Genomic DNA, 27,474 nt, shown 5'->3' on the forward strand with positions numbered 1-27,474 from the left:
TAAAAGACTACAAGGAACCACTGTAGCTGATGCATGTTCATGTGGATTTGATGGTTTTTTTCTTAAGAATTTCATATTGTGATAAGCGCTTCAAGATGACTTGCTTAATTAATAAAGTTGAATCGAATTCAAGCAAGTCCTGCCCTACATTTGAACTCAGACAGATGCTGGTTGCCTTTCTTACCAATACTAGATATTGGAGGAAGCCTGAGAGGAGATGAGAGGACTAGGCCCCTGGAAATCACCCTCATCCTGCATAGGACTTATTAAGAGGAAGACCAGCCAACAGAAGAAACTCCATTGTAGCCCACCCCACACCTCTTTGGATTTTGAACAGTTGATGAAACACTAATTAAAGGGGACAGTCAGATGTTGCCAGATGTTAGAGGTCTCATTGAATCCAGAGTAGCCTGTGGAAAGGAATCAGGGAACCTTAATAGAGCTTGTAGGTTTACATGTATTTGGGTTATTGATTCACTAAGAAATCTAGTCATCTGTTTGAGGTGATGAAAGAAAAAAGAAAGCCCAGGTCATTGGAAACATCAGCATTAAAAGTCTGACGGACTGTTTTTCTCATCTATGATCTACATTAATATAAAAGATTTAGGAACTTACAGTGGCGTTCAGAGTGACACTTTTTGCACTTTTAATAGATTGGTCTTATTCATATACTCATTGTTGGTTTTATATTCACTGAAGTTTTTCTGTGGTTTTTAAAATCCCATTTGACCACAGTTTCCCGCCATTTTTGGTCACTTTTAACCCATTTTATCTCTTAAAGTAAAAACAAGGATTTACATCTTTAAGATGACTATATACTATGGTCCAAATAATACTAATCTTCCTGGATAAAAGTGGATATTATTAATATCAATAAATAAATGTGGTTATCACAGATTCATAGAACAATGGCCCGTCATTCTTTATGGATGGGTCTCTCCCCTTTATTCCTCCTTATAGATGGCCCTGTCTCCACATGACTGTTCTTCAATGTTCATGTCTGTGTTCATCCACCTTCAGGTACAGTGGGGGTTGGCGGTCTCTGGCTTGTCTCTGTATGTAATGCCTTGTTGTTGCTATAAGGACTGACTATTAGTTTAGCTTGGCCACAGAACACCTTTTGGCTTGAGTCCAGTCTTTTCAGTTATTTACTGTTGTTTGGTATCTGTGTCTGTGAGGCAGTGATTGGCTGTAAATGTTCATAAAAATATAGGTAAAATAGGAAAGAAACAGACACACCTGGGATATGGGTTTGTGTGACCAAACAATGCATGTTCCTGGACCGTAAAACTAAATGTGCTTCCGTGCCGCAGAGTTCTGTATTAGGTCCCCTTTCGTGCATCATTTATATCAATGATCTGGGTCCAAATGTGTCAGATGCAAATGTTCACATTAATGCAATGCTTACTGGTCCGTTTGCTCACACTGAACTCAGGGGGAAAATGCTTTTGTCTACTCATGATGGAATATGGAATACTGTATTTGGTTTGTGTTTACCAATGTGTTTTATTGTATGTGTGCTTTACATTTTTGCTGCTGGCTAGGTTTTTCTTGAAAAAGACATTTTTAAACCTCAATGGAATTTACCTGATTTAAAAATAAGAATCAATAAAATAAATACAGTGTCTGTAACATGCTGCATTCCTAGATAAAGAATGTTTAAGAGGGTGCAAACATGTCCATTTTTAATACAATTAAACTAGCAACATGTCAGAAATTGTATCGTTTTAGTGCTCGGTGCTATTGGTACGGTTAACGAAGTACAAGCACGTAGCGTCTTAGGATTAGGTTTAGGGTTAGGTATAGGTTTAGGTTTAGAGTAAGGTTTAGTCGTAGTCACATGACCTTAAAGGAGACATATTATGAAAAATCCACTTTTGCAGTTTTTTTGATCACATATGAGGTAACTTCAGTGTCCACCGGTACACAAAATGTGAAATAAATCCACCCAGTCATTTTTTTGTGGTCTTTGTAAGTCTTACAACACAGAGTAAATTGCTCCGTTTCAAATTTTCCAGATTTGTGACATCACAAGTCAGGAAAGAAAATACCCTCCCCTCCGCTGGTAACTCCACTTATGGACTCCAAACCTCAAACTGATGAAAACTTTTGCGATAGTCCGCCATTGTTTTTCTCGCTAGCAAAGGAGTAATGGCTACCGGTAAAACTAAATACAGAACTTTCCTGCTGCTGGTGCCACGCCTCCACAGTGAACGTACACTGTAGTGTCAGCACTAATAATTCATGCGGAGGGGTACTCCGTTCTTGTGGTTTGGCGCATTGGCGAACCTGTTGTATCGCTGATCTGACGTGTTTGTGACACAATGCGACGCAGCGGTTGGAGAAAACAAATGATTATCACCTTGAATGCACTATTCCTGTAGTTAGAAGAGCAGAGGAGGAGGATAAAGTGACTTTGCAGCTTAACACTCCAGTGAAAGTATGAATGACTGCTGCTGCTGCTGAGATGCACAAACCCTGAAGCTCTGAGACGGACTCACAATAACAATAGCCACTTAAATATCCATGTGTGTTACTGTAATGTGCAGTTTTTTGGCTGAACAGTGTGTGGATAGCAAACGTAAATTTGCTTTGGTGATCACTGATCACCCTGTAAAAGAGCGAGACATGGAGTGAGTGAGCGTCTATAGACACGCCCACTCATGCATAAGTAGGCCTCAAAATGGCCCGATTTCAGAACTGTTCAGAAAGTGACTTTTCAGAAGCTGAAACTCTGGAAAACAGGCGAGTTTGGGAAAATAAACCTCAAATACTATGTTTTTGGGGTTCTTAGAACAAATGGAGATGGGTGAAAAATTGCATAATATGTCCCCTTTAACTGGCCAAATAGGGGCGGATAGAATGTCGATATATTGATATGTCAAACGTACGGATAGCCACTGCCTTATAAGTATCACACACACATTAAATTACCTAATATCAGTTGTTAAGAGTTTTTCTATTGTATCTCTCTATTAAAGCAAGGAATTTCTGTCTGTGTGTGTGTGTGTGTGTGTATGTGTGTGTGTGTGTGTGTGTGTGTGTGTGTGTCTCAACACAACATAATTATTTTGCCAATATTAAACTGAATCCTGTAGTTTTTTTTTTTCTTTTGCAGTCAAGCAGAAAAGATCAGACTGACCTGAGACTTTCAACATGGCTGCTGCTTGGTTCAAGGGTGTGTGACGTTGGAATTGTTTAGACTGCAATGATCCCATTAATAAATTGTTTTATAAATTCTTTACAAATTCCGTGTGCATCTAAACTGACTGTTGTGGATTAATGACACTAAACGTGTCCGTGCCGAGTCTGTTCCGGTCTGAGGAGATCCGGATCTGTGAGGACAACAAACTGGAATGGGAATACATGGGGTTCAACTCCCTACAGAGTCCTTGCTAAAAGCCAAAAAATATGAAAACACAATATTTATCAGTCTACACATTTCACAACACACCTAAATGTCCCTGACATCCCACCTTCAAATACAACCTAATTTAACCATCCATGAAAAAGCTACTGAACCTCCCACTTTTCTATAGCAACACATACTTCCTACGGGCACTGTACTAGTAAACTTAAAAAGGGAAATCAATCAAACTCAGCTCTCTCTAGTGGCCTTTGTGAGACCTGCACTGTTTTAACTACTGACACAGGAGCTTTCCTTTCAGCACCACATTTCAGTCCAGAAGCAGACATAAGATAGCACTTTGCTTTATCCATCCATCCATTTTCTGACACGCTTTTTCCCTTTTTTTCAAGCTGTCGCGGGCACTTTGGTTTAATTAAATTTACATTTGTTGTCAAATCAAGAGTTACAAATTAGTGTTGTGACAAGGCACAACTGCTCGTACAGAAACTGGAAATACTGTAAGCGTGTTGTGCTTATTAGCTCTTTTGTTTTAATTTCATTTCATAAATAGAGGTTCTCAACCTTTTTCAGGTCGTCGCACATTCCTGGTACCCCAGAGACTTTTTTTGTTTTGTCTAGAAGTAGTTTTTTGATTATATTTGTTATAATGTGTTAGAAATACAGAGTTGTAAGGTACTGTATGTCTATTTCTGTGGTGTTATGTTTTGTTCCTTTAATTGTGCAAAATGGACAAATAAAAATAAATAAATAAACAAATTATTATTAATTAAAGATTAAAAAATAATATTTTAAATCAGTATTGTCTTTTTTTATTATTACTAGACATTTCAGACGACCCCATGGTTGATCATATTTGGTATAATGTGTTAGAAATACAGAGTAGTAAAGATTAGCGCACAAAGTAACAATTTGCGCCTGCTCATATATAAATATATATATATACTGTATATTCTATTTGAGAGAGTGGAAATATAATACAGTTGTTTAAGATTGTGTGTTGTGTTTTAAATAGAAAAAAAAAATATATATATATATATATACATATATTATTTAAGCTCTGAGCTTCCTGCACTGTATAGTCTATTTCTGTGATATTATGTATTGTTCTTTTAATTGTGCAAAATAGATAAATAAATAAATTAAAAAATAAAATAAAAATATATTTTAAATCACTAGTTTATCTTGGTGTGTTATTACTAGATATTTCAGGCGATCCCATGTTATTACTAGGCAACCCCACATGGGGTCACAGCCCCAAGGTTGAAAAACCCTGCTTTAGTGCAGAAAAGTAACATTTTTAACAGGAATGTAAAAAGTAAAATGATATATATATATATATATAATGAATAATATGAATGCAACACAGCACTTTAAACTGTGCTTTTATAACCAATCTCCTTCTTTATCACCTCCTTTTGTATCATAGCAGCTGTCACAATTTCAAAAAGTCTCTTTTGGGAACCAATCTGTGTAATGTGAACAATGTAGGACAAATACAGTATTTTTAGCCTGTTGTCACTGACTGCACACTGTGATGAGGGTTGAGGTGCAGGCTGAGGGCTACAATAAGAAGATAAATATAAATGTTATTCAGCACTGCGGCATTAAAACCTCTGTTTGTATTTACGTGTTCACATCAAAACACATGCATAGCTTTAGTTCTCACACACATTTTCCTTCTCTTGCACTGTTTCTGTGTTTGTAGAGGTGAGGAGATCGTAGGCGTACATACAGTACATACAATACATGCAAATGCTCTCCTTGATTTAACACACAGCCAAGTGTAGAAACCGTCACCTCATCACAAAAAGTTTTTAACACTCTGAAGCGAAGCTGTCCTGATTTCACCTCCTTCGTCATTAGCAGATTTCTATAATTAACTGAGGCAGGGAGGAAGACACAGATTCCTCAACGAGAAACAATGACAAGCAGAAACATTTTTCTGCAGTGTCCACATTAAAAATAGTTTTGGTCTAAAGAATACAGGGTCAAACTCAAGGCCCTTTAAAGCAGAGATGGGTAACTTCTATCACAGCGGGGCCGCAAAAATGTGATTGTTTGATCCGAGGGCCATATATCAACATTCATGTCAGTATTAAAGAATAACAACAGATCTGAGCATTAACACAGGAAAGAACAAAGTTGTGCTTTTTCGTCATTGTTTGTTATCTTTTAGTGTAGTTTTTAGTCATTTTGTGTATTTATTTGTCATTTTGGGGGCATGTTAACAATCTAGATTTCCTCTTATCGCGCTAACTTCCAGGATTAAATCAGTGTGTGCTGGACTACGAAGCTCGCTAACGTCTTACGGAGCTAAATCACCATGGTAACTTATGCTGAACGACTAGCCTGCTCGCGAGCAGGTTTTTCTCTCGCTAGGATCTTAGCGAGTGCTAAAATCCCGCCTCTTGACCAATCAGATCACTTAGAAAGTGAGCAGTCCAATAAAAGGTGATGTGTGAATACGTCACTGTGTGGATCTGATCTGACAGCTGACAGGAGAGAGAATATTTAGACATCGATGCATTTTTGTTGAAATTCTGTGCATTTTGTTTTCTGTGTTTTTGGAGTTATTATGTGTTTATTATGTTGGGCTTCGTCTTACTTCCAATTTCTTGAATTACAATTGTTGGTGGAATTGCCACACAGAATTAGATCGAGGGCCGCATGTGGCCCCCGGGCCGCCAGTTGCCCATGTCTGCTTTAGAGCATCCAATTTGACCCGCAAAAAAATGCAAAAAAAGTCAGAGAAATCATGAATCATTGTGTAAATTACCAACTAATTCAGTTATAGATATCTCCAAACTAATACACAAATTCAATGAAACTCCACAATATTAGCAGGGCTCACATTTCCCCCATGCTTATATCACATTATGGCATTCATTTTTAATCTCAAATTATTAAAATATCTCTCAGTTTTTCCAAAATCCTGCAATTTTCTTCAAATTATTCCACAAAATGTCCCTAAATTACATAAAAGTTGGCCATAAAATAAAATAAATTGAAAGTGAAGATCCTGCAGGGACTGAAATCTGTCGCTTATTGCTTTGATATTATCAGTGCCGTACATATTTGATCATTTATTCATACGTAGAAGTGCAAACTCGAGCACAATATTCATAAAATTACTAATTTTCCCAATATTTTATATTGTGTCCCACTTAAGATGAACTGCTCTATATTTAACTAAAATGAGTTTGACACCCCTGGTCTAAAGCGTGAACAAGACAAACATCTCACACAGATTCCTTTATCTGAGAGAATTCCTACACATATGGTCCATTTATCACATTTCCTTTTTCACATTGACAAACATGACACACATTGATGAGTTCCAGCCTTCAGAATAAAGCTACAGGGAATAAACATGACATGATTACAAATCTGTTTCTAGATCGTTAACCAGCAGTAGAAACACGTTTATGAAGCTCTGGAGATCAACACATTAATACATGACATATTTTCATGAGGAACAAAACATGTCACAGCAAAATGTTCCAAAAAGCAGAAAATATCTGAGACTTTCATAATCCATCCTTTTCATCCTTTCATCTTTTTTTAGGGCGGGCTACCGGACTCAAAACGCCACTCTCTTTCTTCTTCTTCTTCTTCTTGTGTACACTAGTTAAAATCACTACTCCTCTGTTATTCGTGAACGGATCGGGCTGAAAGTTGGTAGCTATAATCTATGGATGCGTACGCATCGATGCTTGGAGCCCGATTTTTGATTTCGATCAAAGGAGCCCCAAAAGAAGAAGAAAGCAAAAGTCGATTTCTCATTTATTTGCGATTCAAATATTGCGACAGTTGGTGGTACCGAATCATTGGCACATACCAATAAATAAATGGAACCCATTACTCCGCATGTCCCACGGGGGCGTCAAGGGGCCACCGGGGACCCCATTTTTCAAATTACTACTCCTCCGTTAATTCTCGTTTGATCGGAATGCAGTTTGGTATGAATACTCTTTGAATGAATATAATGAGACACTCGGAGCCATTTTTTAAAATGGTGCCCAGGGGCCCACCCCCCATTTCCGGTAATTTCCAAATTCATGGGAACATAGTCGTGTGATTTATCATTTCAAAGGTAATTCAACGTAGATTATGATTATGCCTCACCCCCCCCCTCTTTTTCCGGCAATTTTGATTAAAGTCATTTTCTCATTATTTTGTGAGTCAAATATTGCAACAGTTTGTGCCACGAGGGCACCAAGGGGCCCCAGGGGCCCCATTTTTCAAATGACTACTCCTCCGTCAATGCTTGTTGAATTGAGCTGGAATTTGACATGGATATTCTATGAGCAGATGTCAAGAGCCTCTCTGAGACCTTTTTTTACTTGGTAGAACCGAGTCACTTGACTGAATTCTTAGGAAGGTGGTACGTGCTATTCGGCGCGGAGACTTTCCGCGGCTGTAGTTCATCAGAACTTGTTTTACCTGGATTCCACAAATAGCAGGGTTATGGGAATGTTAGAGATATAAATGACAATGACAAACAAGTTTAAACAGCACGAATGGCAGTTTCTGGAAAAAACTGTCAAAAGCTTTTAAGTGAAGAGATGTAACTTGAATGTATGCAAAGAACACAAGACATTCTGCTTTGCTGGGAACCACATTTTTACATTTGTGTGGAAATTTTCGTTTTTGGGTTTGGAAAGAATATTGAAAATAACATTACTTAAAGTTTACATCCATTGGTAATAAAGATGAGTGAACAATTTCTAAACATGTCTACTATTACTCATTACCAACTCCAACAGTGAAGATATACCACCATCACTACACCATTGGGAAGAACCAAGCCACATTTATCATTTATAGTTATAACTATATAATGGCACTCATAGAAAAGAAATCTCTGCATTGCTGACAAGTGTAACATCAAAACTAAAATATGCATCATTCAGCAAACTTTAAGTGATTAAATGTATAAGCAGTCAATCAAACAGAGCAGCAAACTGAGTTTTGGTCTTTATCACCCAGCCCTAACCAAAACCCATTTCTCAATATTTTTTCTCAAAATTGTGATATACGATATAAGTCTTGATATTTTTAATTCAAATAAAATCAGAAAATTCTGCTAGTAAATCTGCTGATGCAAAATGCCACACAGACACATTTATTAACAAACAGCTGCACAATATGTTCCACTTTTGGCTTTTTCTCCTATAAAGGACAGCATGTGTGAGTGAGTTCTGTAGTGTTGCTTGTTTAGGGGAAAATCTGGGTTAGGACGCACTCATAAATCCATCTAACTGTACAGAATACTGTATCGAAGAAAAAAATATATATATATATATCGATATAGGCGATATTATAATTTTCTATATCAGCAAAAAAGAAAACTCGAATCTCGATACATTTCCAAGTTCTAGTTCTACAACAGATTTCTTCACAATTAGTCAACTCTGTCAACATATTGTCATAATCACAGAAAAGAAAGATATAAAATGACCTAAAAATAGAATCTTAAAAACAACAACAGCCATAGCTTGGGTACAAACACTTCACATTTATGGATACAGCATCGCTTTGTACAAACAGAGCAGGTGCCAGACTTAATGAAGCCTGTGATAATCAACAACTAACCACACACACACACACACACACACACACGTGCTACACAAACTCCACAAAGGTCCTATACTCACCCCAAACAGTTCATGATTCAGCGTTTCCTCATGACTCCTAAAACAAGTGTAAGCCTCAGCACAAGTGCTGAACACCTCGGCAGAAGCATCTGCTGCTTCATGTGAGGGAGATCAAGAGATATGGAGGGACCTCGATGCAGGCAGGAAGCTGCATCTACTCAGTGTGGGGGGGGGTGAAATTGGTCCCTATGCTGAGTGAGCAGGAAAGAGCTCGAGCTCTGACTGGAATAATGAGAGGGAAATCCAACTGAGCAACACAAAAAAAACCTTCAGAGAGGGAGAAGGGGGGGTGGAGATTGGAAATAGGGGTGGGTGGAGGATGGAGGACTGTGGCAAGTCGTTTTATTTTAATCAGCAGGACTCACTAGTTGCAATTTTAGTTTTCACGAGTGGGAATTACATTTCGACATGTCGAAACATTAATTGTCACTATCGGGAAATTAATGTTGACACATTATGTCAGGTTCGGTTGTGTTATTTAGCCCTTGTGGTCCTCTTTTATTCTGCTATTCTGTGTCTTTGTTTATTCTGTCTTTAACTCTTGTCTTTGTGTTTCAGGTGTTCCTGCTTGTGACTCCACCCCCCAGTGATGTCTGTGTGCTTGGTTTGTGACTGATTAGCTCCCTCATGTTTTCCACCCAGGTGTGGCCCATTCCCAATCAAGCTTCCCTCACTATTTAGCTGAGTGCTTGGACACAGCATGGCTGCTGGATCATTGTGTGTTGTCAGTGTCGACCCTCATCATGTCCTGCTGCGTTTTGTTCCCTCCTTGTGTCTTTTGGATTTTTTGGTTTCTTTATTAAAAGTATGGACTTCTACCAACGCTACACCTGCCTGCTTCCTCCATCTCTCCCTGCATTTGGGTCCACACCATCCACAAACTGTGACATGTTACAGATATATTTTCTCATGTTGTAATTACATTTTAAAGGGGACATATCATGGTTTTAAATCCTTCCTTTTTACGTATAAATCATACAGTTGTGGTCTATATAAAGCAGAACTGCACTGCTTGGGTCTGAATTCCTCATTATTATAGCTCCCCAGACCCCTTTTCTACCCCTTTTCTGATGTACTTTTAAGAGCAACTCATTTTGGTACGGTCTCTTTAAATGCAAATGAGACACTTCATACCCCGCCCCCTCTCCAGGTTCAACTCCACCCTGCTAGGCCATTTTTGTAGTTTGATAGATGAGATATGGCTATGTAGCGGCACAGAAAAAGTTTATTCACACGTTATTTACAAAATGTCAACAACAGAAGACTTGTCCATCCAGCTTTACATGTTCGAGCCAGAGTCGGACCCAGCGGAGCGAGATGAAAATGAAGATGATGAACCTGCAGAACCCTAACAAGTGAGCTAACACAAGCACCGAGCTAATGCTAGCGGCAAGCTAACGTCATGAAATGCATTTTAATACAGTCTTTTCAAAGACAAAAACGGCAAAATCAAATAACAAATGAAAACTTTAGACTTAAATTAAATCACGTAGGCCATATCATCAAGGATCTAAAACGAGCAACAGCGCTAACATATGAATACGGTGCAACTGCTAATGCTAACAAAACAATGACAGGGACGTCTTATCATCACACTTTTTAGCGTTATTTACAGCTTACCGAAGTGCTCTGTTCGTCGTCTCCAAAGATAGAAGGAATTGAACCCTCAATCAGACAAAGTCTTTCTGTAAATCCTTCTTTATACTGGTGGAGGTTGCTGAAGCTGTCATCCTTGAAGTGCTTCATGAACACAAAAATGACCTTACCCACAGATGTGGGTACATTTCCGTAAAAAATAAAACTCAACCAGGCACTTTGAAAAGGTTCTGATGCTGGGAGACGGTGTAATGAAGCGTGTGGGTTACTACATCCAACAACCAAACATTTTGGCTTATCCTCTCGTAACTTCTGCATCCTTGAGCTTGAACTACAAAATAAAAGCGAGAAATAAAAATGGCGGATTGCTCGAAGTGTTGGGCCTGGAGTCGATGTACTAATTTGGCAGTTCCGCTGACGTTATTGTTCAAAAAACGTAATAGAGGATCGAAAAATCGAAACAGATTGAAAAATATGACCAAAACAGAATATAAAGATATCAACGGAGCACCTGAAGAGATTAATTTGAACTTTTCTGTGCTTCTAAACAATCTAAATATACATCAAAATGCATTTAAGGGCTAAAAAAGTGGATTTAGCATGATGTGTCCCCTCTAACAAGTGAAAACTTAAATACCGATATCTGAGTCAGAATTAAATCTATGATATATACAATTCAATTTATGATATCTGAAATGGAAGAACAATTGTTGATATCAACAATTACCATTGCAACTAGTCAAAATTATATTATAGACACTAGTACAGTGCCCGTCAGAAGTACAGTATGTATTCATATAGTGGGAGGAGCTTAAGTAGAGTTGTCATTTATGGTCAAATGAGTATGTGTTTGAAGGTTGGATGTACAAAGAGGTGTACATACTCTGTAGTGTGTAAAATAGTAAAATAGTGTGTGTGATTTCGCTGGTTTAATTCTATGGGACATGCGCATGATAAATATGTTTTCATTTATATATTTTTCGTTTGGTGTATTTTTCTGTACTGTATGTTTTTTGGAGTTGTGTATTTTTGAATCTTTCTGTTGTCTTTTTGTGCATCTTTTATATAATTATAGTTTTTTGTTGCCATTGTAGTGTTTCTGGAGTCATTTTGTCTTTTTCGGTGTAGTGTTGTGCATATCTGTTTATTTTTTTGTATAAATATTTAGCTTTGTGTATTTTGAGTCATATTCATATTTTTGTTTTTGTTTGGTGTATTTTTCTGGAATACATGTTTTTTTGAGTCATTTTGTGTGTTTTTGGAGCCTTTTTGTATATTTTGTGCATTTCTGTTGTAGTTTTGTGTACTTTTTGTATAAATATTGTTTAGTTTTTTTGTTTTGTTTTATTCATTTAGTATATTTTTATTATGAATACCTAATGTGTGGCGAGGGCACGTGCCTGTCATACGCACGCACGTGCATACTCCATCACAGGTTGTTGAAATGCGTGTGTAGAGAAATAAAAAAAACGGACCCGCGAGAACTATTTGAAACTTCCGGGAACTCTTTGTTGCAACTCTCTCTCTAAACGGCTCCGTGTGCGTTCAGCATGTTCATCCAAGGTGCGCATTTGGCCATACAGCACGTGGTGAAAATATCAGCGTTTATGATGCTGTATCTACGGAGAAATTTGCTGTTCGCATTCAACACAGCCGCGGCCATTGACCGCCAATAACTTCCGGGTCCCGTCATAACTCCGTCCGTCCGGTTAAAATAGCGTACGATCAAACAAACATGAAAATAAACGTTTTGAAATGTAATCACCAAATAAGGAACAGTCAAAAAGTATGTTTCCTCAAAAGAGAAGTCCACAGGTGCTCAAAACTTGTGAAAGAGCCTTAAACTACCTTCCTCTCTCTCACTCGTTTGCCTGCGCACAGGTCTGGTGCTTCTCCGGGTCTTCAGCGAGCGATTGGCTCTGGCTGCACACGTGACTCTAGCTCGCCACTGTGATTGGCTCTGGCATGCGTCGGAGTGGTGCTGTGCAGTGAAAAAGACATAGATGGTGCGCTAGCGCCACCTCACACTGAGGTCAAAAGCTGAATAGGTTGCACTTCTGGGCAAACATGAATGTGCCATCCGGGCGAAATAAAATAAAATTAAACGTTTTGAAATGACCAAATTACTCCAAAATGACGCACGCACACACTTGGGGTATTTGGAAGCCGTTGACAAAGTTTCAGGTTGAACAGATACTGCGTCAGGGAGATATTTGCTGCACAAACACGCACACATGCACCCGCACACGCAGACCTTTCTTGCTTTTATAGATAGATAGATAGATAGATAGATAGATGTGGACTTGGATTTGTAGCAATTACATTTGAATGGCAGTCAATGGAACATTTTGACTAGTTGTAATGAAGCTTCAGATATCCACAATAGTGATTTACACTAGTGAGAATTGAATAGTTGATATCTACAATTACTAGTGTAACAAGTGAGAATGTAAATGTAGATATCAATATTTAGAATTGCAACTAGTCAAAATCACATTATGGATATGTGCACTTGGAATTACAACTTGTCAACATTTAATTAAATATATCTACAATTAGAAGTATCGCTACTTATTACTATAATGTTAAAACGGCTTGCCATGGTTACAGATATATTTTCAGATGTCAGAATGAAATTTCAGATATCTACAATTCAATTTATGATATCTGAAATGAAACTGAACTGTAGAAATCAACAATTAACATTGCAACTTGTCAAATCTATATTATAGATATCTGGAATGTATTAAACTGAAATGGAGATATCTAAAATAAAATTTGAATGGAAGTCAATGAGACATTTTGACTAGTTGTAATGAAGTTTCAGATATATATATAATAGTGATATCCACGTGTGAGAATTGAATTGTTGATATCTACAATTAATAGTGTAACTATTAGAATATAATTGTAGATATCAATAATTAGAACTGCAACTAGTCAAAATTACATAATGACTATGTGGACTTATAGATATATACTATTAGAAGTACCGTTACTTATTAAATGTTAAAACGGCTTGCCCTTGGAGGGCCGAAGATACTGTTATTATAGAAACACACAACTGAGAAGATCTTTGTATATTTTAAAACCAGTTGTGGGAAAGTCACTGAAAGTGTTAAACAAACTAGTCACATGCTTCTTATTTAGAGAGTTTAAATCTGTTCATCTGTAACTACAAGAAAAAACGTTGGAAAAACAAAGTCTGCCACGGTCACTTGAATACGTTTAGAAATTCTTATTTTAGAAAACAGGTAAGAATGGGTTTAAAGTGAACGTGAATTAGAGCTATAAATAAGTACACAGGTGTAGTACTATGAGTGGTGTTTGAGGGAGCTTGTGTAGTGAGAGGTTGTTTGCTTGGCAAGCTGGAGGCAAATTACCAGCACTCTGGAGAATAGGAGGAAAGCACAAACGCTGGTTGATTTGGCACAGGGACACTTACATAACAACGGCCATCTGAACTAGTTTTCTGGGTCACTTCTCAAGCACCAAATCCATATCTTTAATCCACCTGAAAAACACAATCTGCCGCCTGTAGCTCCAGGTTTTAATCATTCATCTGCCTAACTAACAAGGCAGGAGTGTGACAAACCCTGAACGATACTTCCATGAGGAGAACTCCTCACTAAATCTGTCTGTGGCTTATTATCACAGGCACCTCCATGTTGCCAATTCTTATTTAATGCTTCAGTTTTCCTCTCAGTCCCTTAGTTTCACTAACACTGTTAATGCTCGATGTATTTATCCAAGGAAGCAGATGGGCCCCACTTAAACCTAATGCTTGGCTTTAGACTGGCCATAAAGACCACTCTAATGAAGCATGAAGGAATAAACAACACGACAAACCTTTCTAGTATTTCTTTTTTTTAGAGTAAAACTGAGTGTGCTTATAACTATTTTTTCTTTCCTTTCTCTTTAAAGTGTGTGGTAAGACAGATATATGGTAATATGTGCCACATTGCTTTGAAAAGAAAGGCAGAAACACTGAGGTTACATGAAATAAAGGGTAACACTACTTGGTTTTATACATATTAGAGCTGAACGATTATGGAAAATAATCTAATTGCGATTTTTTTTTTTCTTCAATGTTGAGATTGCGATTTAATACGGGCCTCTTGTCATGTATTTTTCAGTGAACACAAGCAATAAATCAATCTGTTTCACAATAAACAATTTCAGATTTATTTAAACTTTAAATAAATTTGAAATATTAAGCACAGATAACAACATATATACAAATCTGTGGCTTTACCTCATCAACGTACTTCACGTTTCATGTGGACTGCACTTTTGAAACACTCTTGTGAATTTAACAGGACAGCCTATACCTAAATAAAATAAACAGATATAAAAAGATTAAATAAAGCTTACTAATATCTAGTCAGTAACATCAAACATACTAAAGTGCAGGAAAAGCAAGGAAAACTATTTTCTGCTTTAACCAATTGGATGTTTTTTAGGTAAATTAAACTCCCAACGAATTTAAAATAAATTATTACTAAAAAATAAATTAAATAAAAAAAATTATAAAAAAAAAAAAAAAGAAAATTATAAATGCCCCGCGACCCTGAACAGGAACAAGTGGGTCTGAAAATAAATGAATGAATGAAACTATAAATGATTAGAAAATCGCATTTTATGATTTCGCGATAATATTGCAAATGCCATTAATCGTTCAGCCTTAATACATGGCTGACATTATGCTGTCTTTATTATGACATGACACCTGTCATTAGCATGAATTAAGTGTCGTTCATTACCCTAACACTACCTAACCCCACTAGATCCCTCCACCGAACATGAAGAATGCCAACATAGCTCCAAAGGTGTCATCATTTAGCAAACAACACTTAATGCCAGCCTTCATGACACCTTTAATGACAGTGTAATGTTAGCCTTGTGTATACAACTTCAAGTAAAGTGTTACCAAACAAAGTCTTTGATGACGGGAACGTTGATAAAGTCTGTGAGTAATACAATTTAAATGTTTAAAGAAGCCGTGTATGAAATTAAAGAGTTATCATCAGAGGAGGAAAAGGGCGATAATTACTAAAAACTAAAAAGAAATCTATCTGCACGTTCTTGTCCTACTTAACCTTTAAGTGTAATGCAAACAAATCCACAAACTCAGTGGGCTGCGCAGTGTAACACCAGAACACGCCATCAACCCATGATGCTTTGTGGTCATTCATGATAGCAGCTCACAGACTCAATAAAGCCTGTCTTTAAAAGACAACAGCAGGGTTATGGTGCATAGTAAGGGGAGTTCTTAAGCAAATATCTGCTAGGAAACTGAGGCCAAACTTATAAAAACAGTGGGGCGACAGTGACCCTAAAAACAAGTGGCTCCACTGAACAGGGGATGCTAGTTTTATTATTTTCTCACCAAAGCTAGAAGCTGAGGAGGTTACACCCCATTTCTCCCAAAGTACAAGAGTTGTAAGAAAAAAAATTGATTCTGCCATATATCGCGATATTTCACTGAACAATTTTTCCAAAAAAAATTTTTTTAAATCATGTTTATTAACAAAAAAAAACATTTAATTCCATAATTAATTTCATTAAAGATACTAGGCACTTTCATAGATGTATGTGGTTAGTTTTTTTAAAAAAATAATTTAGGAACCTTACATAATCAGAATATGTTTTAGAAACAATTTTTTACCTATTTTTTAAAAAAAATTAAATGTATTTTGACAATTGGATAAACATACCACTTGTTTTTGATATTTGGTACTTGAATTACAGTTGGTTGCCATTTACTTGTTTTCACAAGTTTAAGAAAAAAATGAAACAAATTGTATTTCATGCCATTTTGTACTTGCAAAGGTAAAATTTGTAATTATTTATATTGTGATATATCGTGATGTATATCGTATAGTTTAGTATCGAGATATATTATATTGTGACATGCGAAACGTGGATGGTATCTTATCGTCAGATTCATTGCAATGCACACCTCTACAGGTATAACAGAAACAAACCCACAGGAAGTACGAGTTAAAAAGTCATAATAATGAGATTATTATGAAAAGTGAATCAGTGAATATCTTTTCAACCGAACACAACGACCACACATAGAGAATGTGTCTCATAATTATGACTTTTTTTGTAGCTGGACAATCATTTTTACATCAATTTATTTACCACTGGTTTTGGACCACTTCTCCACAGCTCACATGCATCACATACAGCTCAGCCTCTGCTACTTCAATAAGAGTACTCTATAAATAATGCATTCATGTATTTTTTTTATTATTTTTTTTGACCATGAAAAAAGTTCATGCACTGCCAATAGCAGTGTGTAAAACAGTGTGAATTTTTTTATTATTCAATGTGACTTAAAAAAAAACAACAAAAAAAATATATATTGTGGCTTGAGATAAATCCAAAAACCTCAAAATAGAAAGAAGCCAATATTCATTAACACTGGAGATTAAATAAATATTTAGCTTAAGATGCACACCAGCAGTCTTACAATTGTCTGGCTGCGATTCTGCCTACAACAGCCCATAAGACCAGGGCCGGCTTTCCCGACTGGCAACACAGGCGGCCGCCTAGGGCACCATCTGCTGGGGGGGGCGTCAAAATGCACTCCTCAGTTTTTAAAAAAAATGTATTTCTTAGATTATAATTTAAAAAGGTACAATAAAGGTGGAACACACCCTTTACAATCACTGTACATGTTTTCTCTTAATTTAATATTAATATAAAAAATCTGTAACTATACCTGCTAATCTTCTGCCCTTATTTATATGTATTCTTGTTCTATTATATATAATTCTATTGTGTTGTTTGCACATTGTGTTCTTTGGTTTTAAGATTTGTGTTACTGACTAGCAAAATCAAACAGTAAAGTAGAAATGTCATTGTACTGAAACTTTTGTATCTTTTTTCAACTTTTGTCAAAGTCCACTGCCTAGGACACCGAATGACCTAAAGCCGGCCCTGCATAAGACCACAAGCTCTTAGTAATACATACATATGTGTTCATAAAAGTACATTTGCCCAATGTTAAAGCAGAACTAAGTAACTTGCGCTTAGCGCTCCTCCTAAAGGTCCCTTTTGGTTATGTCACTGTCGTAAAAACTCCGCACCCCTGAGGCATTAGCTCCTCCCTCCCGCTACAGTGAGACAGGCAGCGGGAGGCTTCCTAAACGTACCGGTGTCACAGTCTGAGTTTACCTTCAAGCTGAGAATATAACCCTAACCATAACCCTAACACAATCCAATAAACAAATAAAAAACTTCCATTCACTTTGAAAACAAAAATAAACAAAAATGAATTCTTTTTTATAGCAAAAATTGATTTTTCAGTAGTGCGCATGCGCGCGCATGTGCATATATGCGCATATACAATCTCAGTACAATGTGAACTCAGACCATGACACTAGGGAAAATTAAAGTGGTTAATCTTGAATAAGCCTACATTCTGAGTAACTTCAGCATTTAGTAACTCAGAATGTTGACCATTTATACTGTTAAAAAGGCATTGTTTATGATAAGGGAAGTGATCAGCCAGTTGTCTCCCCTGTCATCCTGCTAGCTGCACACGCGAACGCACGCGCGCACGCACACACGCGCACACACGCACACACGCACACACACACACACACACACGCACACGTTCCCTGATAATGACGTCACTGGAGCGATGAAGTGACCAAAAAGCACCACTGTGTTTTCAAGCGACTCATCACGGGTGATTGACGCGACTGCAGTCACTACAGTCGCAGTCAGTGTGAATGCGACTGTAGTGGACTGTAAAGCAGTACGTGTTGTCGCGAGAACGAGAACAGAGCTGCGAGACTGGTACCGGGTTTGATGCAGGGAAAGTTCCAAGTGCTGTTTTTTGGCCAGAGAAAGCAGGGGGTGATGGAAGACCCCCCAATCACCTCATAAACACTTGTATTACCCTCAGAGGGACTATGAGAAGGATTTATTAAGGTGAAAAAGTTACTTAGTTCTGCTTTAAATGTGAAAAATATATTTTGTTGTGCATTAATTTCAAAGCAGAGATATTTAATTGATGTTTTCATATTCAAAGTTGACCTCAAAGTACCTTACGACCTCAAGCTGATTGACTTATGTGCCGAGTGCCATAAAAGAAAAGCCTTCTCTCGCCTACCTAACGCTGGAGATGAGTTGTTGATGCTCGTCTGTAGTGAGTATCTCAGGCAGCACGGTGGCCAACCACTCAATGCTCTTCTCTGCAGCGTACTGCTTCAGCACCGTGAAGAGCCTCTCCTTCACTTCAGGCTCATCGCCTAAAATCTGCTCTACCTGAAAGAGACACAATCATGGCTGCAGAGTCCATTTAAATTGATCAATGAAACAAATGGATGGAAGATCATTTGAGCATGAATAAGGTGTCATGAAGGCTGTCATTAAGAGTCGTTTGTTACCCTAACGTAACCCTTTGTTACCCTAACCCCTCCCTGATGAAAAATAAATATGTTAAGTATACTGAAATTTAGCATACTTTTGTGTACTTGAAGCCACACTAATCATCAAATATTTGTACTAAATACATTTTAATGGTAATTAAATTATGAAAAAGTTAAACTTCATGTGTATTTAGTGTATTTTTATGTGCTAAAGTGGAACAATTTAATGTGTATTTAGTATGGTTTAAGTACATGACTTTAATTGTACAAATTTATGCTAAATTAATAAATGGGTTGAAGTGCATGTTCACAATAATACTATTGAACACTTTCCAAATAAATTTCTTTGGGTACAAAATAGCTTCATAATTAGTCTCAAATGTAAAATATGTTCAGACCTCAAGTGTGTACTTCTGAAATATGCTCTCAGTTTTCGATAAAATGGCAGTTTAAGCATCAATTTTAAAATATGTAATACACTTTAAAAATTACACATAAATTCAATTTAAAGTATATTTTAGTAAAATATTTTTTTCATAAAGTATAATAGAGAACAATTGTTTTGAGGGGTGTTGAAAGTGTTTCTGTGAAAGTGTGGCGTTTGCATACTTTTTATATATTTACAAAAAGTCAATTTTCATTATAATACTGAATATTTCAATATACTTAAAATACAATAAAGTACTCTTTTTTTCCCACCAGGGCTAACCCCTAAGCATAACCCCAACCCTGCTCCTAACCCTATCTAACCCCACTAGATCCATCCACCTAACCCAAAAAATGCACACATAGCTCGAAAGGTGTCATAATGCCAGCTTAATGACAGCCTTCATGACACCTTATTCATGCTAATGACAGATAATGGCAGCGTAATGTCAGCCTTATGTATAAAACTTCAAGTAAAGTGTTAGCAATCATTTTGATCGCTTGATCAAGATTATGGAATATAGCACTTCATTTCAATGCCATCATGTCGTAATTGCTAACAAAGCTCGTTAGTGCTGCAGGTGGACGTGCTCTTAACTCAAAGTACCTTCCTGTTGAACTCCAGAGCCTTGTGCTTGCGGTCCAGTTTACTTCCCTCTCCTCCCATTTGACTTTCCTCAATGCTAACGCTGCTCTTCTGCCTCGAGCCAAGGCAAAGCACCCCCATCCGAAGCGTTCTACCCTGGGAGGCCTTGATCAAGGCGGCAGCCATCTCATGCTGCCTGACGGGGATCCCGTTCACCTCCATGACATAATCTCCAGCCCTCAAACCGGCACGGCCCGCTGGGGAACAAGGAGAGCAGTCTTCCACCAGGAGAGGAGAATCTCCAACAATAGTGAAACCAAAACGACCATCTGGCCCTGGTATGATGTCAAGCTGTAAGGTATTCAGAAGCAAAATAACTGTGAGTGGATGTCAAGGTCCCTCAATGTTATCAAACAAACTCAAGTTTGAATATAACATCTGCAGGCATTAAGCTTTATTTATACTATTAGCGTGATGGATTCATAAACTATAAGACCTGCTGGATGCGCGACACCACTCCAATGCTGGGAGGGATGTTCTTTTGAGTCTGGGCAATGGCAATAACCGCTTGTGGACCAAGAGTCGACACATTATGGCCCTCGATTTCCAGCACCTGATCTCCAGCCTGTAAGCCTGCCAGATGTGCACTGCTGCCTTCCTCCACTGTCAGGATGTAGCTAGGTCCATTGCCACCCAACTGGAAGCCGAATTCTACAGGCCAACCCTGGTTGGACGTTGGCATGCTGAGGACTTGGGGAAAGAAAGGAGAGGAATGGTGATGTGAGTTTCTAAGATGATTGTAAGTCATCAAGATCATGGTGGAAATGTAATGAAAGTGACAGTTTCAAACTATCTTAAACTGTGAAGTTAGAATCACAGCATTGCCAAGGAAAACCCTTTTTCTAAGAACCATATGAAATCTTGAGCTTCAACGTCTAAAATCAGTTTTCTGAGCATAATAATAACACAAAAGCCGTCATTCTCACGCTCAATCACCAAAACTTACCCATGGCAGCCAAATCATTGAGGTCGATCAGCATTGCAAAAGATCATGGAGATACAAATGCATTCACTGAAGAGTTATCGCTCAGTTTTTCTGTATCAATGACAATGAACTTGTTGAATCTTAAAGAGGTTTAACCAATATGACTGCTCCCTTCTTTTCCCTGGCACTGACTGGAACATCTCAACTTAAACTATTTATTGTGGCCCTGTAACCCTCCACTCTGAACAATGACACACTCAGCAGTCCATGACCTGGTTCATGCCTTGTACCCAATCAAATTACAGCACTGTAGCAAATTTGACCTTAATTAGTCTGACAAAGAAAAGTTTTCTGACGACTATATCAGAATGTAACGAAGCACACTAACTGCACAGCTGTTAAGTAGGTAAGTGGTCAATTAAGATATTTTAATGCAAGATATTGGATATAAATTTAGCAGATTCTTGTGAGTTTTAGCATTTCAATCAGAAAAGACTTACAGAAATCTTTCGTTGGATAGCGAGAGCCCCGTTTGCTCTGTCTGACAGTATATCTGTCTCTTTTATTTTGCAAAAACTTCTTCATCTTGGATGTCCAAAGCAGGAAATTGTCCAATTTGTCCAGTAAAAACCAAGTCAAACAGAAAACGTAAGTCAATGTACTATCCCATTCTTCAAAACCGAAATGAGAGTGAATTAGTAGCGAGTGCAGTCTCTCTGTGTCTATGTTGAGCAGTTAGTCCTGCGTTCCATCTTGATTCATCCTCTCCCAGGTTGCTTGCACAGTGTTAATCAGAAAAGTGGGACACATGCACCCATGCACCTTGGTTCCTTAATAAATCTCTCTCGAAAAGAGCATTGTGAGACCTCATTCTCTATAAATACACCGATGTGTCTTGTTCCCCTCCTTCTCAATAGCCTCCAAGGGACAACTCCTGGCCCAGAATCCCTTAGCCATCACTATGACAAAGCCTAATGAAAACTAACTTGATCATCCCACTGAGAAGGGGCAGAGGCATTGTAAGACTTCAGCTTGTGAGATTAGTGGGATTATCAGATGAATCTTCAGTTCCCCTCCACCCACCATCACTACTAAAGGAAGAAAACTTAAATAATTGTTTGCACTGTCTTCTATTTAAAGAAAAAACTCTGAGAGTATTGGGTTAAACAAAACCAAATGGGAAAATAAGAAAGACAAATGTGCAGGTTAAATACTGATGCACAACAATCACTAACAGGGAATAGTGCATTGAACATATCAAGGAAAAGTAGCAACATTTAAATATCTACTTATCTAACAGTGAAATGAGGACCAGAGCATTAACTAGAAGAGACTGTGTAGTACAAAGGCACAGGACTAAATTTAACCAAATGGTGGTGACTATCAGAGGCACAAAGTTATGGAATACACTTCCAGAAAACATCAGAAACTGTGGCAATTAGCCAACATTTAAAGCAATTCTCAAAAACTCTTTTAACTCCTGACTGTTGATTTTTATTGAGAATAGTAAGATGTGGTATCATGTTTTCTGTCATCAGTCAGTTTATTGTTTGTCTCATTGTGCCATGTTGCTTGTTTGTTAAATGTTATTGTTCGACTGTATGTTATATAGCGTTTACCTGCCTTAGAACAACGGATGACATTCAGCTATTGTACTAACTCCAGCATATTTATGTTGACGCTGTCTGCTGACACACTGATTAATATGTAATGTTTGTCTCTTAAGGTAAATGTTTGTTGGCAGAGTATATATCTAAAATTTCTGAACTGATTTAAAATAAATGTAGTGAGATGATAGACAATGTCAATAGGTATAAAGAGTTTGATTCTGGAGAAGATCCAATTCATCTGCCGATTTTTGCGTGTTTTACGTGTATCGGCATCGGCCGATGCGCGCTGCTGCGTTCGCCAATCCCCTTTTATACAGAGCGGCTGCCACAGGCTGCTCCTGTTGCTGGAGACAGAGGCTGCAGAGTGCAGAGCCCCACCCCCCACTAGCAGAGCGTGCAGGAAGCTCTTCAAGCCCAATGGCAAGTTTTAAACTTTCAAAGCATCTTTTAACTGTTTAACTAAGCTGATGTTGTTCTGTGGTTCCGCGTGTTGTTGTCACAGTTGTATTTAACGAGCAGCTGGCTGGAGGTTTGGCATGTGTCTGTTTCTCCCTCTCGCTGAGAAGAAGTTTTTTAACTTAGAGAAGCAGTTTACTACTTGTTGGAATATTTATTCCTGTTAATGTTGTTAATGTTTAGAACAGAAACTTGAACAGTTTGTTGCTTAATGCACATCTGACATCACGTTATTTTCCTCTGCTAATTTATGTTCTGTGGGTGTGGTAAAATTAACTATTATTCATGCTTTATTTTTGTGTTTAATACTATAATTATATATCTTTATACTCAATAATTATATTAATAAAATATATCTTAGGTCAGGCCAACTTTTGTCAAAGCTATTTTCAAGACAAGGACGAACAGTTCTCTTTCATGAGATGTCTCATTTTTACTTGGTACCTCACCATTGTTTATTTCAATAAATGTTACTTTTTAAAAAAAAAAAAAAAAAAAAATGAGTCTTGTATTATTTGTTTTCATTATTGTGTAATTTTTATGATGTAAATTGAGGGAGCAAAAGTAGTATCGGCTCAAGAAAATCGGCAGTGCATATCGTTGATCGGCTAAGGCTGATGGAAAGAAAATCGGTATCGGCATCAGCCCTAAAAAATCCATATTGGTAAATCCCTAGTTTGCATGTTCTCCACCCATGCTTGCGTGGGGTTTCTCCGGCTTCCTCCCACAATCCTAAAACATGACTATTAGGTTGATTGGAGTTTCTAAAATTGCCCGTAGCAGAGAGTATGAGTGGTTGTCTGTCTGTGTGTGTGTGTGTGTGTGTGTGTGTGTGTGTGTTGCCCTTCAATGGACTGGTGCCCTGTCCAGGGTGTACCCCTTTCTTCACACCTAATAACAGCTAGAGATAGGCACCAGCAGATCCCCGCTACCCTGAAAAAGAAGCAAGCAGGTCAAAAAAAGGATGGATGGATGTTTTGTTTGTTTTTCAGCTGGTTGTTTGACACATGCTGGGGCGATTGGGCAAATACATGTCAGCACATATTTGATTATTTAATCAATTATCAAATCTGATCATTTTTGCAAATGCACACTCAAGAGGGGAATGGTAGACGTGTGCATATAGAAATAAAAACAAAAAGAACAGGTCATCCTGTAGAAAGTCCAAACACATTCAGTTAGTTGTGTTGGAAATAGAACATGCATAGACTCGTATACAGTAAAGGTAATCGGAACTTCTCATTGCTGTTGACATATAGGTCAATGAAGAAAAAAACATCAAATCAAATAGGGATGCAGTTGTAACAATGTAATTACCAATCATAGCTGCTTAGTATAGTAACTTATTCTATGTACTTTATTCTAGACCCTGTGGTAAATGCCTGAGTACTTTTTAAATCTCGATATTGGTATAGTGAACATATGGTCGGCCATAGCTTAAAGCTGCTATCCGGAGTTTCTGAGAAACGTCTCGATGTCCCACCCTAAACAGCTCCACTTCCTCCCACTGCCTCTCCCAATCTCCCAGAAGCCACGCCTCTACTTTTCTGCACGCGCATCGCGGAACATAACAAGGTTGCATCAGATCGCATTGATATAGGTCTATGGGTCAGGTAAGAGCCAAAATCATATTTACCTGTTTGCTGTTGTGACGCACAGCCTTGTTTCCGTAAGCAGTTCCGCATTCACTTTGATTGACAGTCTCAAAAACAGGAAGTCGAAGCCTATTGACTGGGCGTACTCCGCGATTGTTTCCATTTGTATAGGGGTCTATAGGACGAAGGAGGGACTTATATACATTAATGTATATGAATGATTACCGGCAGTAGACCATAGCAAAAGACTAGTTAGGTATTTTTTCGCATTTTAAAAGAATCATACGTAAACATAGATTTCTCACAAAATCCGGATTCTCAGCTTTAAATATACTGGTTAGGGTGGTTCACAATATAATGGTATAAAAAAAAGTTTTCCATATTTTGCCTTATATTATAATATTGATATTTTGAACATCCGTACCAAAAATGTGGCCAATATAATGTCTGTAAAGGGTGACACACTTTTTCACAATTTTTATTGCTTAACCAAAGAATGCATAACTTTCACAGATATCAGACACTTTAACAATATAAAGATAAGTATGGTCAGTGATAGTTTCTCCCTGTATTTATACTAAATGAGTAAGAACATTGAACAGTTCAAAAACTATTTCTGAAAACAATAAAAAAAAAAAAATCAACATTGTGAAAAAAGTGTGCCACCCTTAAATGTGCAACGATTGACTCCATTTACGGTACAGGTGTTTACAATGTCAATGTGAACATGGCAACATTTGGTTAAAATATCATTTTGTGAAGCACCCTAATGCTGGTGTTTGTATTATTGTGCTTTTCACAGTCAACGTGAACAGTAAAAAAAAAAAAAAAAAACTTTTGAGCTAAAGAATTTATTCCAGGTGCATATAATGAAAAGGTGGGAGTCTGAAGTTGAACCATCAATAGTGACATAGCACACGATAACATACGAGCAGTCCAACCTAAACTGAATAATTCAACAGGTGGTCATTGCACTTTACACCAAACAACATGAAGGGTCACTGACAGAAGAGTGTCCATGTATATTAGACGAACACAATCATCCAAGTTCTTCTCCAACTAATGTTACCACACAGCATTGTAGCTCTGTAACAAACAACTGTGACTGTTAGAACATTCATGTGGTTTACTTCACTCCTGCGGAAGCATTGCCACTAAACTGTCTGAATATAGAGAATGGCCCCACACCCTGACATCCTCACAGCATGAAATAACCAAACAAAAACAGGCATTCAATACCTTTTTTCTCCAGCATTTATAGGTGAACTGACACAGCAACGCTCTCCTCTTCAGCACTGTGAGCTCAGCTGTAACATGAGTGTTGGATAAGTCCGCAACCAGATCCAATGGGTGTCGTCTCGTGATGCCTCATTGTGTTTGAATTTAGCGGAGTCTCAGTTAGTCTGGAGTTAAGTATGTATATTGTATAATGTAAATACCACAATTGTATTTTAGTCTGCTCACTCAAGTGGATAGAGAAGATGAATAAATGAATGAGTTGTAATGATATAGTTCAGCCTCTGTTTGATTTAAGGGAAGGTTTAGTGTTGCTATTCAATAAGGTTCATTTTCAGTTTCACATTTTTAAACTGAATTTCTCTGAGCAGGTATTGAACCCAAAGTATGAAAGCTACTATATTAACCATACAGGATGTAGCTAGGGATGTAACAAAATAGTCAACTCACGATACAATATGTTATAGGACTCGTACAAATGGCTCATGATACAATATAAAAAATGGAAGAAAGAAAATCCCAATGAAGAGTAACAAATGTCTAACAAATCTTTGTTGATGATGTGAGATATTTCATATATTTCTCTATTTTTCAGTGTTAGTCTCTTGTTGGCTCTGACATGCTTGGTTTCCAACACACACAGTTTTCCCACAACCTCAATGTCGTGATGTGCCAGCCAGGGTTGGGGTCAATTACATTTTTCATTTACAATTACGTTTTCAATTACCCATTATCAATTACAATTCAATTATGATTACAGTGACCAGATTTGTTTTCAATTACAATTGAATTACAATTATTTTCTATCCTCCGACAGTCAATTACAATCACGTTCTCAATTAAAGATAAAGATAACCTTTATTCATCCCACAAAGGGAACATTTGCAGAGTTTCAGCAGCAGATAAACAGGAAGATAATTACTAAAGTTCAATTACAATTAATCATAATTACTGAGTCTGAAATAAATAACCAAATAAAAGTTAACCTTCCTCTTGTGTTAGCTTTCTGTTAGCATCTCTAATAATAATGGGTCCTAAATCAGCTGTAAAATACACGAATAACAAATATCTATCATCTAATTTCTTTACTATCTATTGGTTACCTTGTTAGGATTCATAATCAATGAAAATATAGGTTTTAATATTTTTGGTGTGGGGGTCAGAGCCTTTTTTGTATCAATGTACCCCTAGATTTCAGGGTTTTTTAATGGTAAAATTTGAGAAAGCTTGATAAGAAACATATTTTAATAGTTGTCAACTACATATGTGTAGAACTGTACGTAGAACTGTAACATGGTTCCCCAGTTTTGCGTTAAATTATAATTAGCCTTTTCATAAATCATTTTCATGGCAATTACAATTGCAGTCAATTATCTAAACTCAATTACAATTTCATTACAATTACGACAGCAACCGATTTTTTAAATTGCAGGTACATTTATAATTACACCATAATTATAATTAATAATCAATTAAGCGATTACAATTATAATTGAGGCCAACCCTGGTTCCAGCCTTCCCATTGTACAGGACACACCCAGCCCATGAAGATAAAATGTCTACTCCC

The 27,474-nt window shown here is 37.4% G+C and overlaps 1 protein-coding gene across 1 annotated transcript in view; it reads right to left on the minus strand.

Annotated features, from left to right (window-relative positions):
• LOC114481857 (delphilin-like) overlaps positions 1–27,474 on the minus strand; it is a 51,017-nt gene that overhangs the window by 12,917 nt on the left and 10,626 nt on the right. The window contains exons 2-4 of the mRNA XM_028476915.1: positions 20,522–20,775; positions 20,047–20,376; positions 18,755–18,909 (exon numbers count right to left, since the gene is read on the minus strand). Coding sequence (XP_028332716.1) covers positions 18,755–18,909; positions 20,047–20,376; positions 20,522–20,767 — 731 coding nt within the window. The 5' untranslated portion in view covers positions 20,768–20,775. The remainder of the gene's footprint in view (positions 1–18,754; positions 18,910–20,046; positions 20,377–20,521; positions 20,776–27,474) is intronic.

The sequence above is a fragment of the Gouania willdenowi genome, chromosome 19, assembly GCF_900634775.1.
Source record: "Gouania willdenowi chromosome 19, fGouWil2.1, whole genome shotgun sequence".
Taxonomy (NCBI): domain Eukaryota; kingdom Metazoa; phylum Chordata; class Actinopteri; order Blenniiformes; family Gobiesocidae; genus Gouania; species Gouania willdenowi.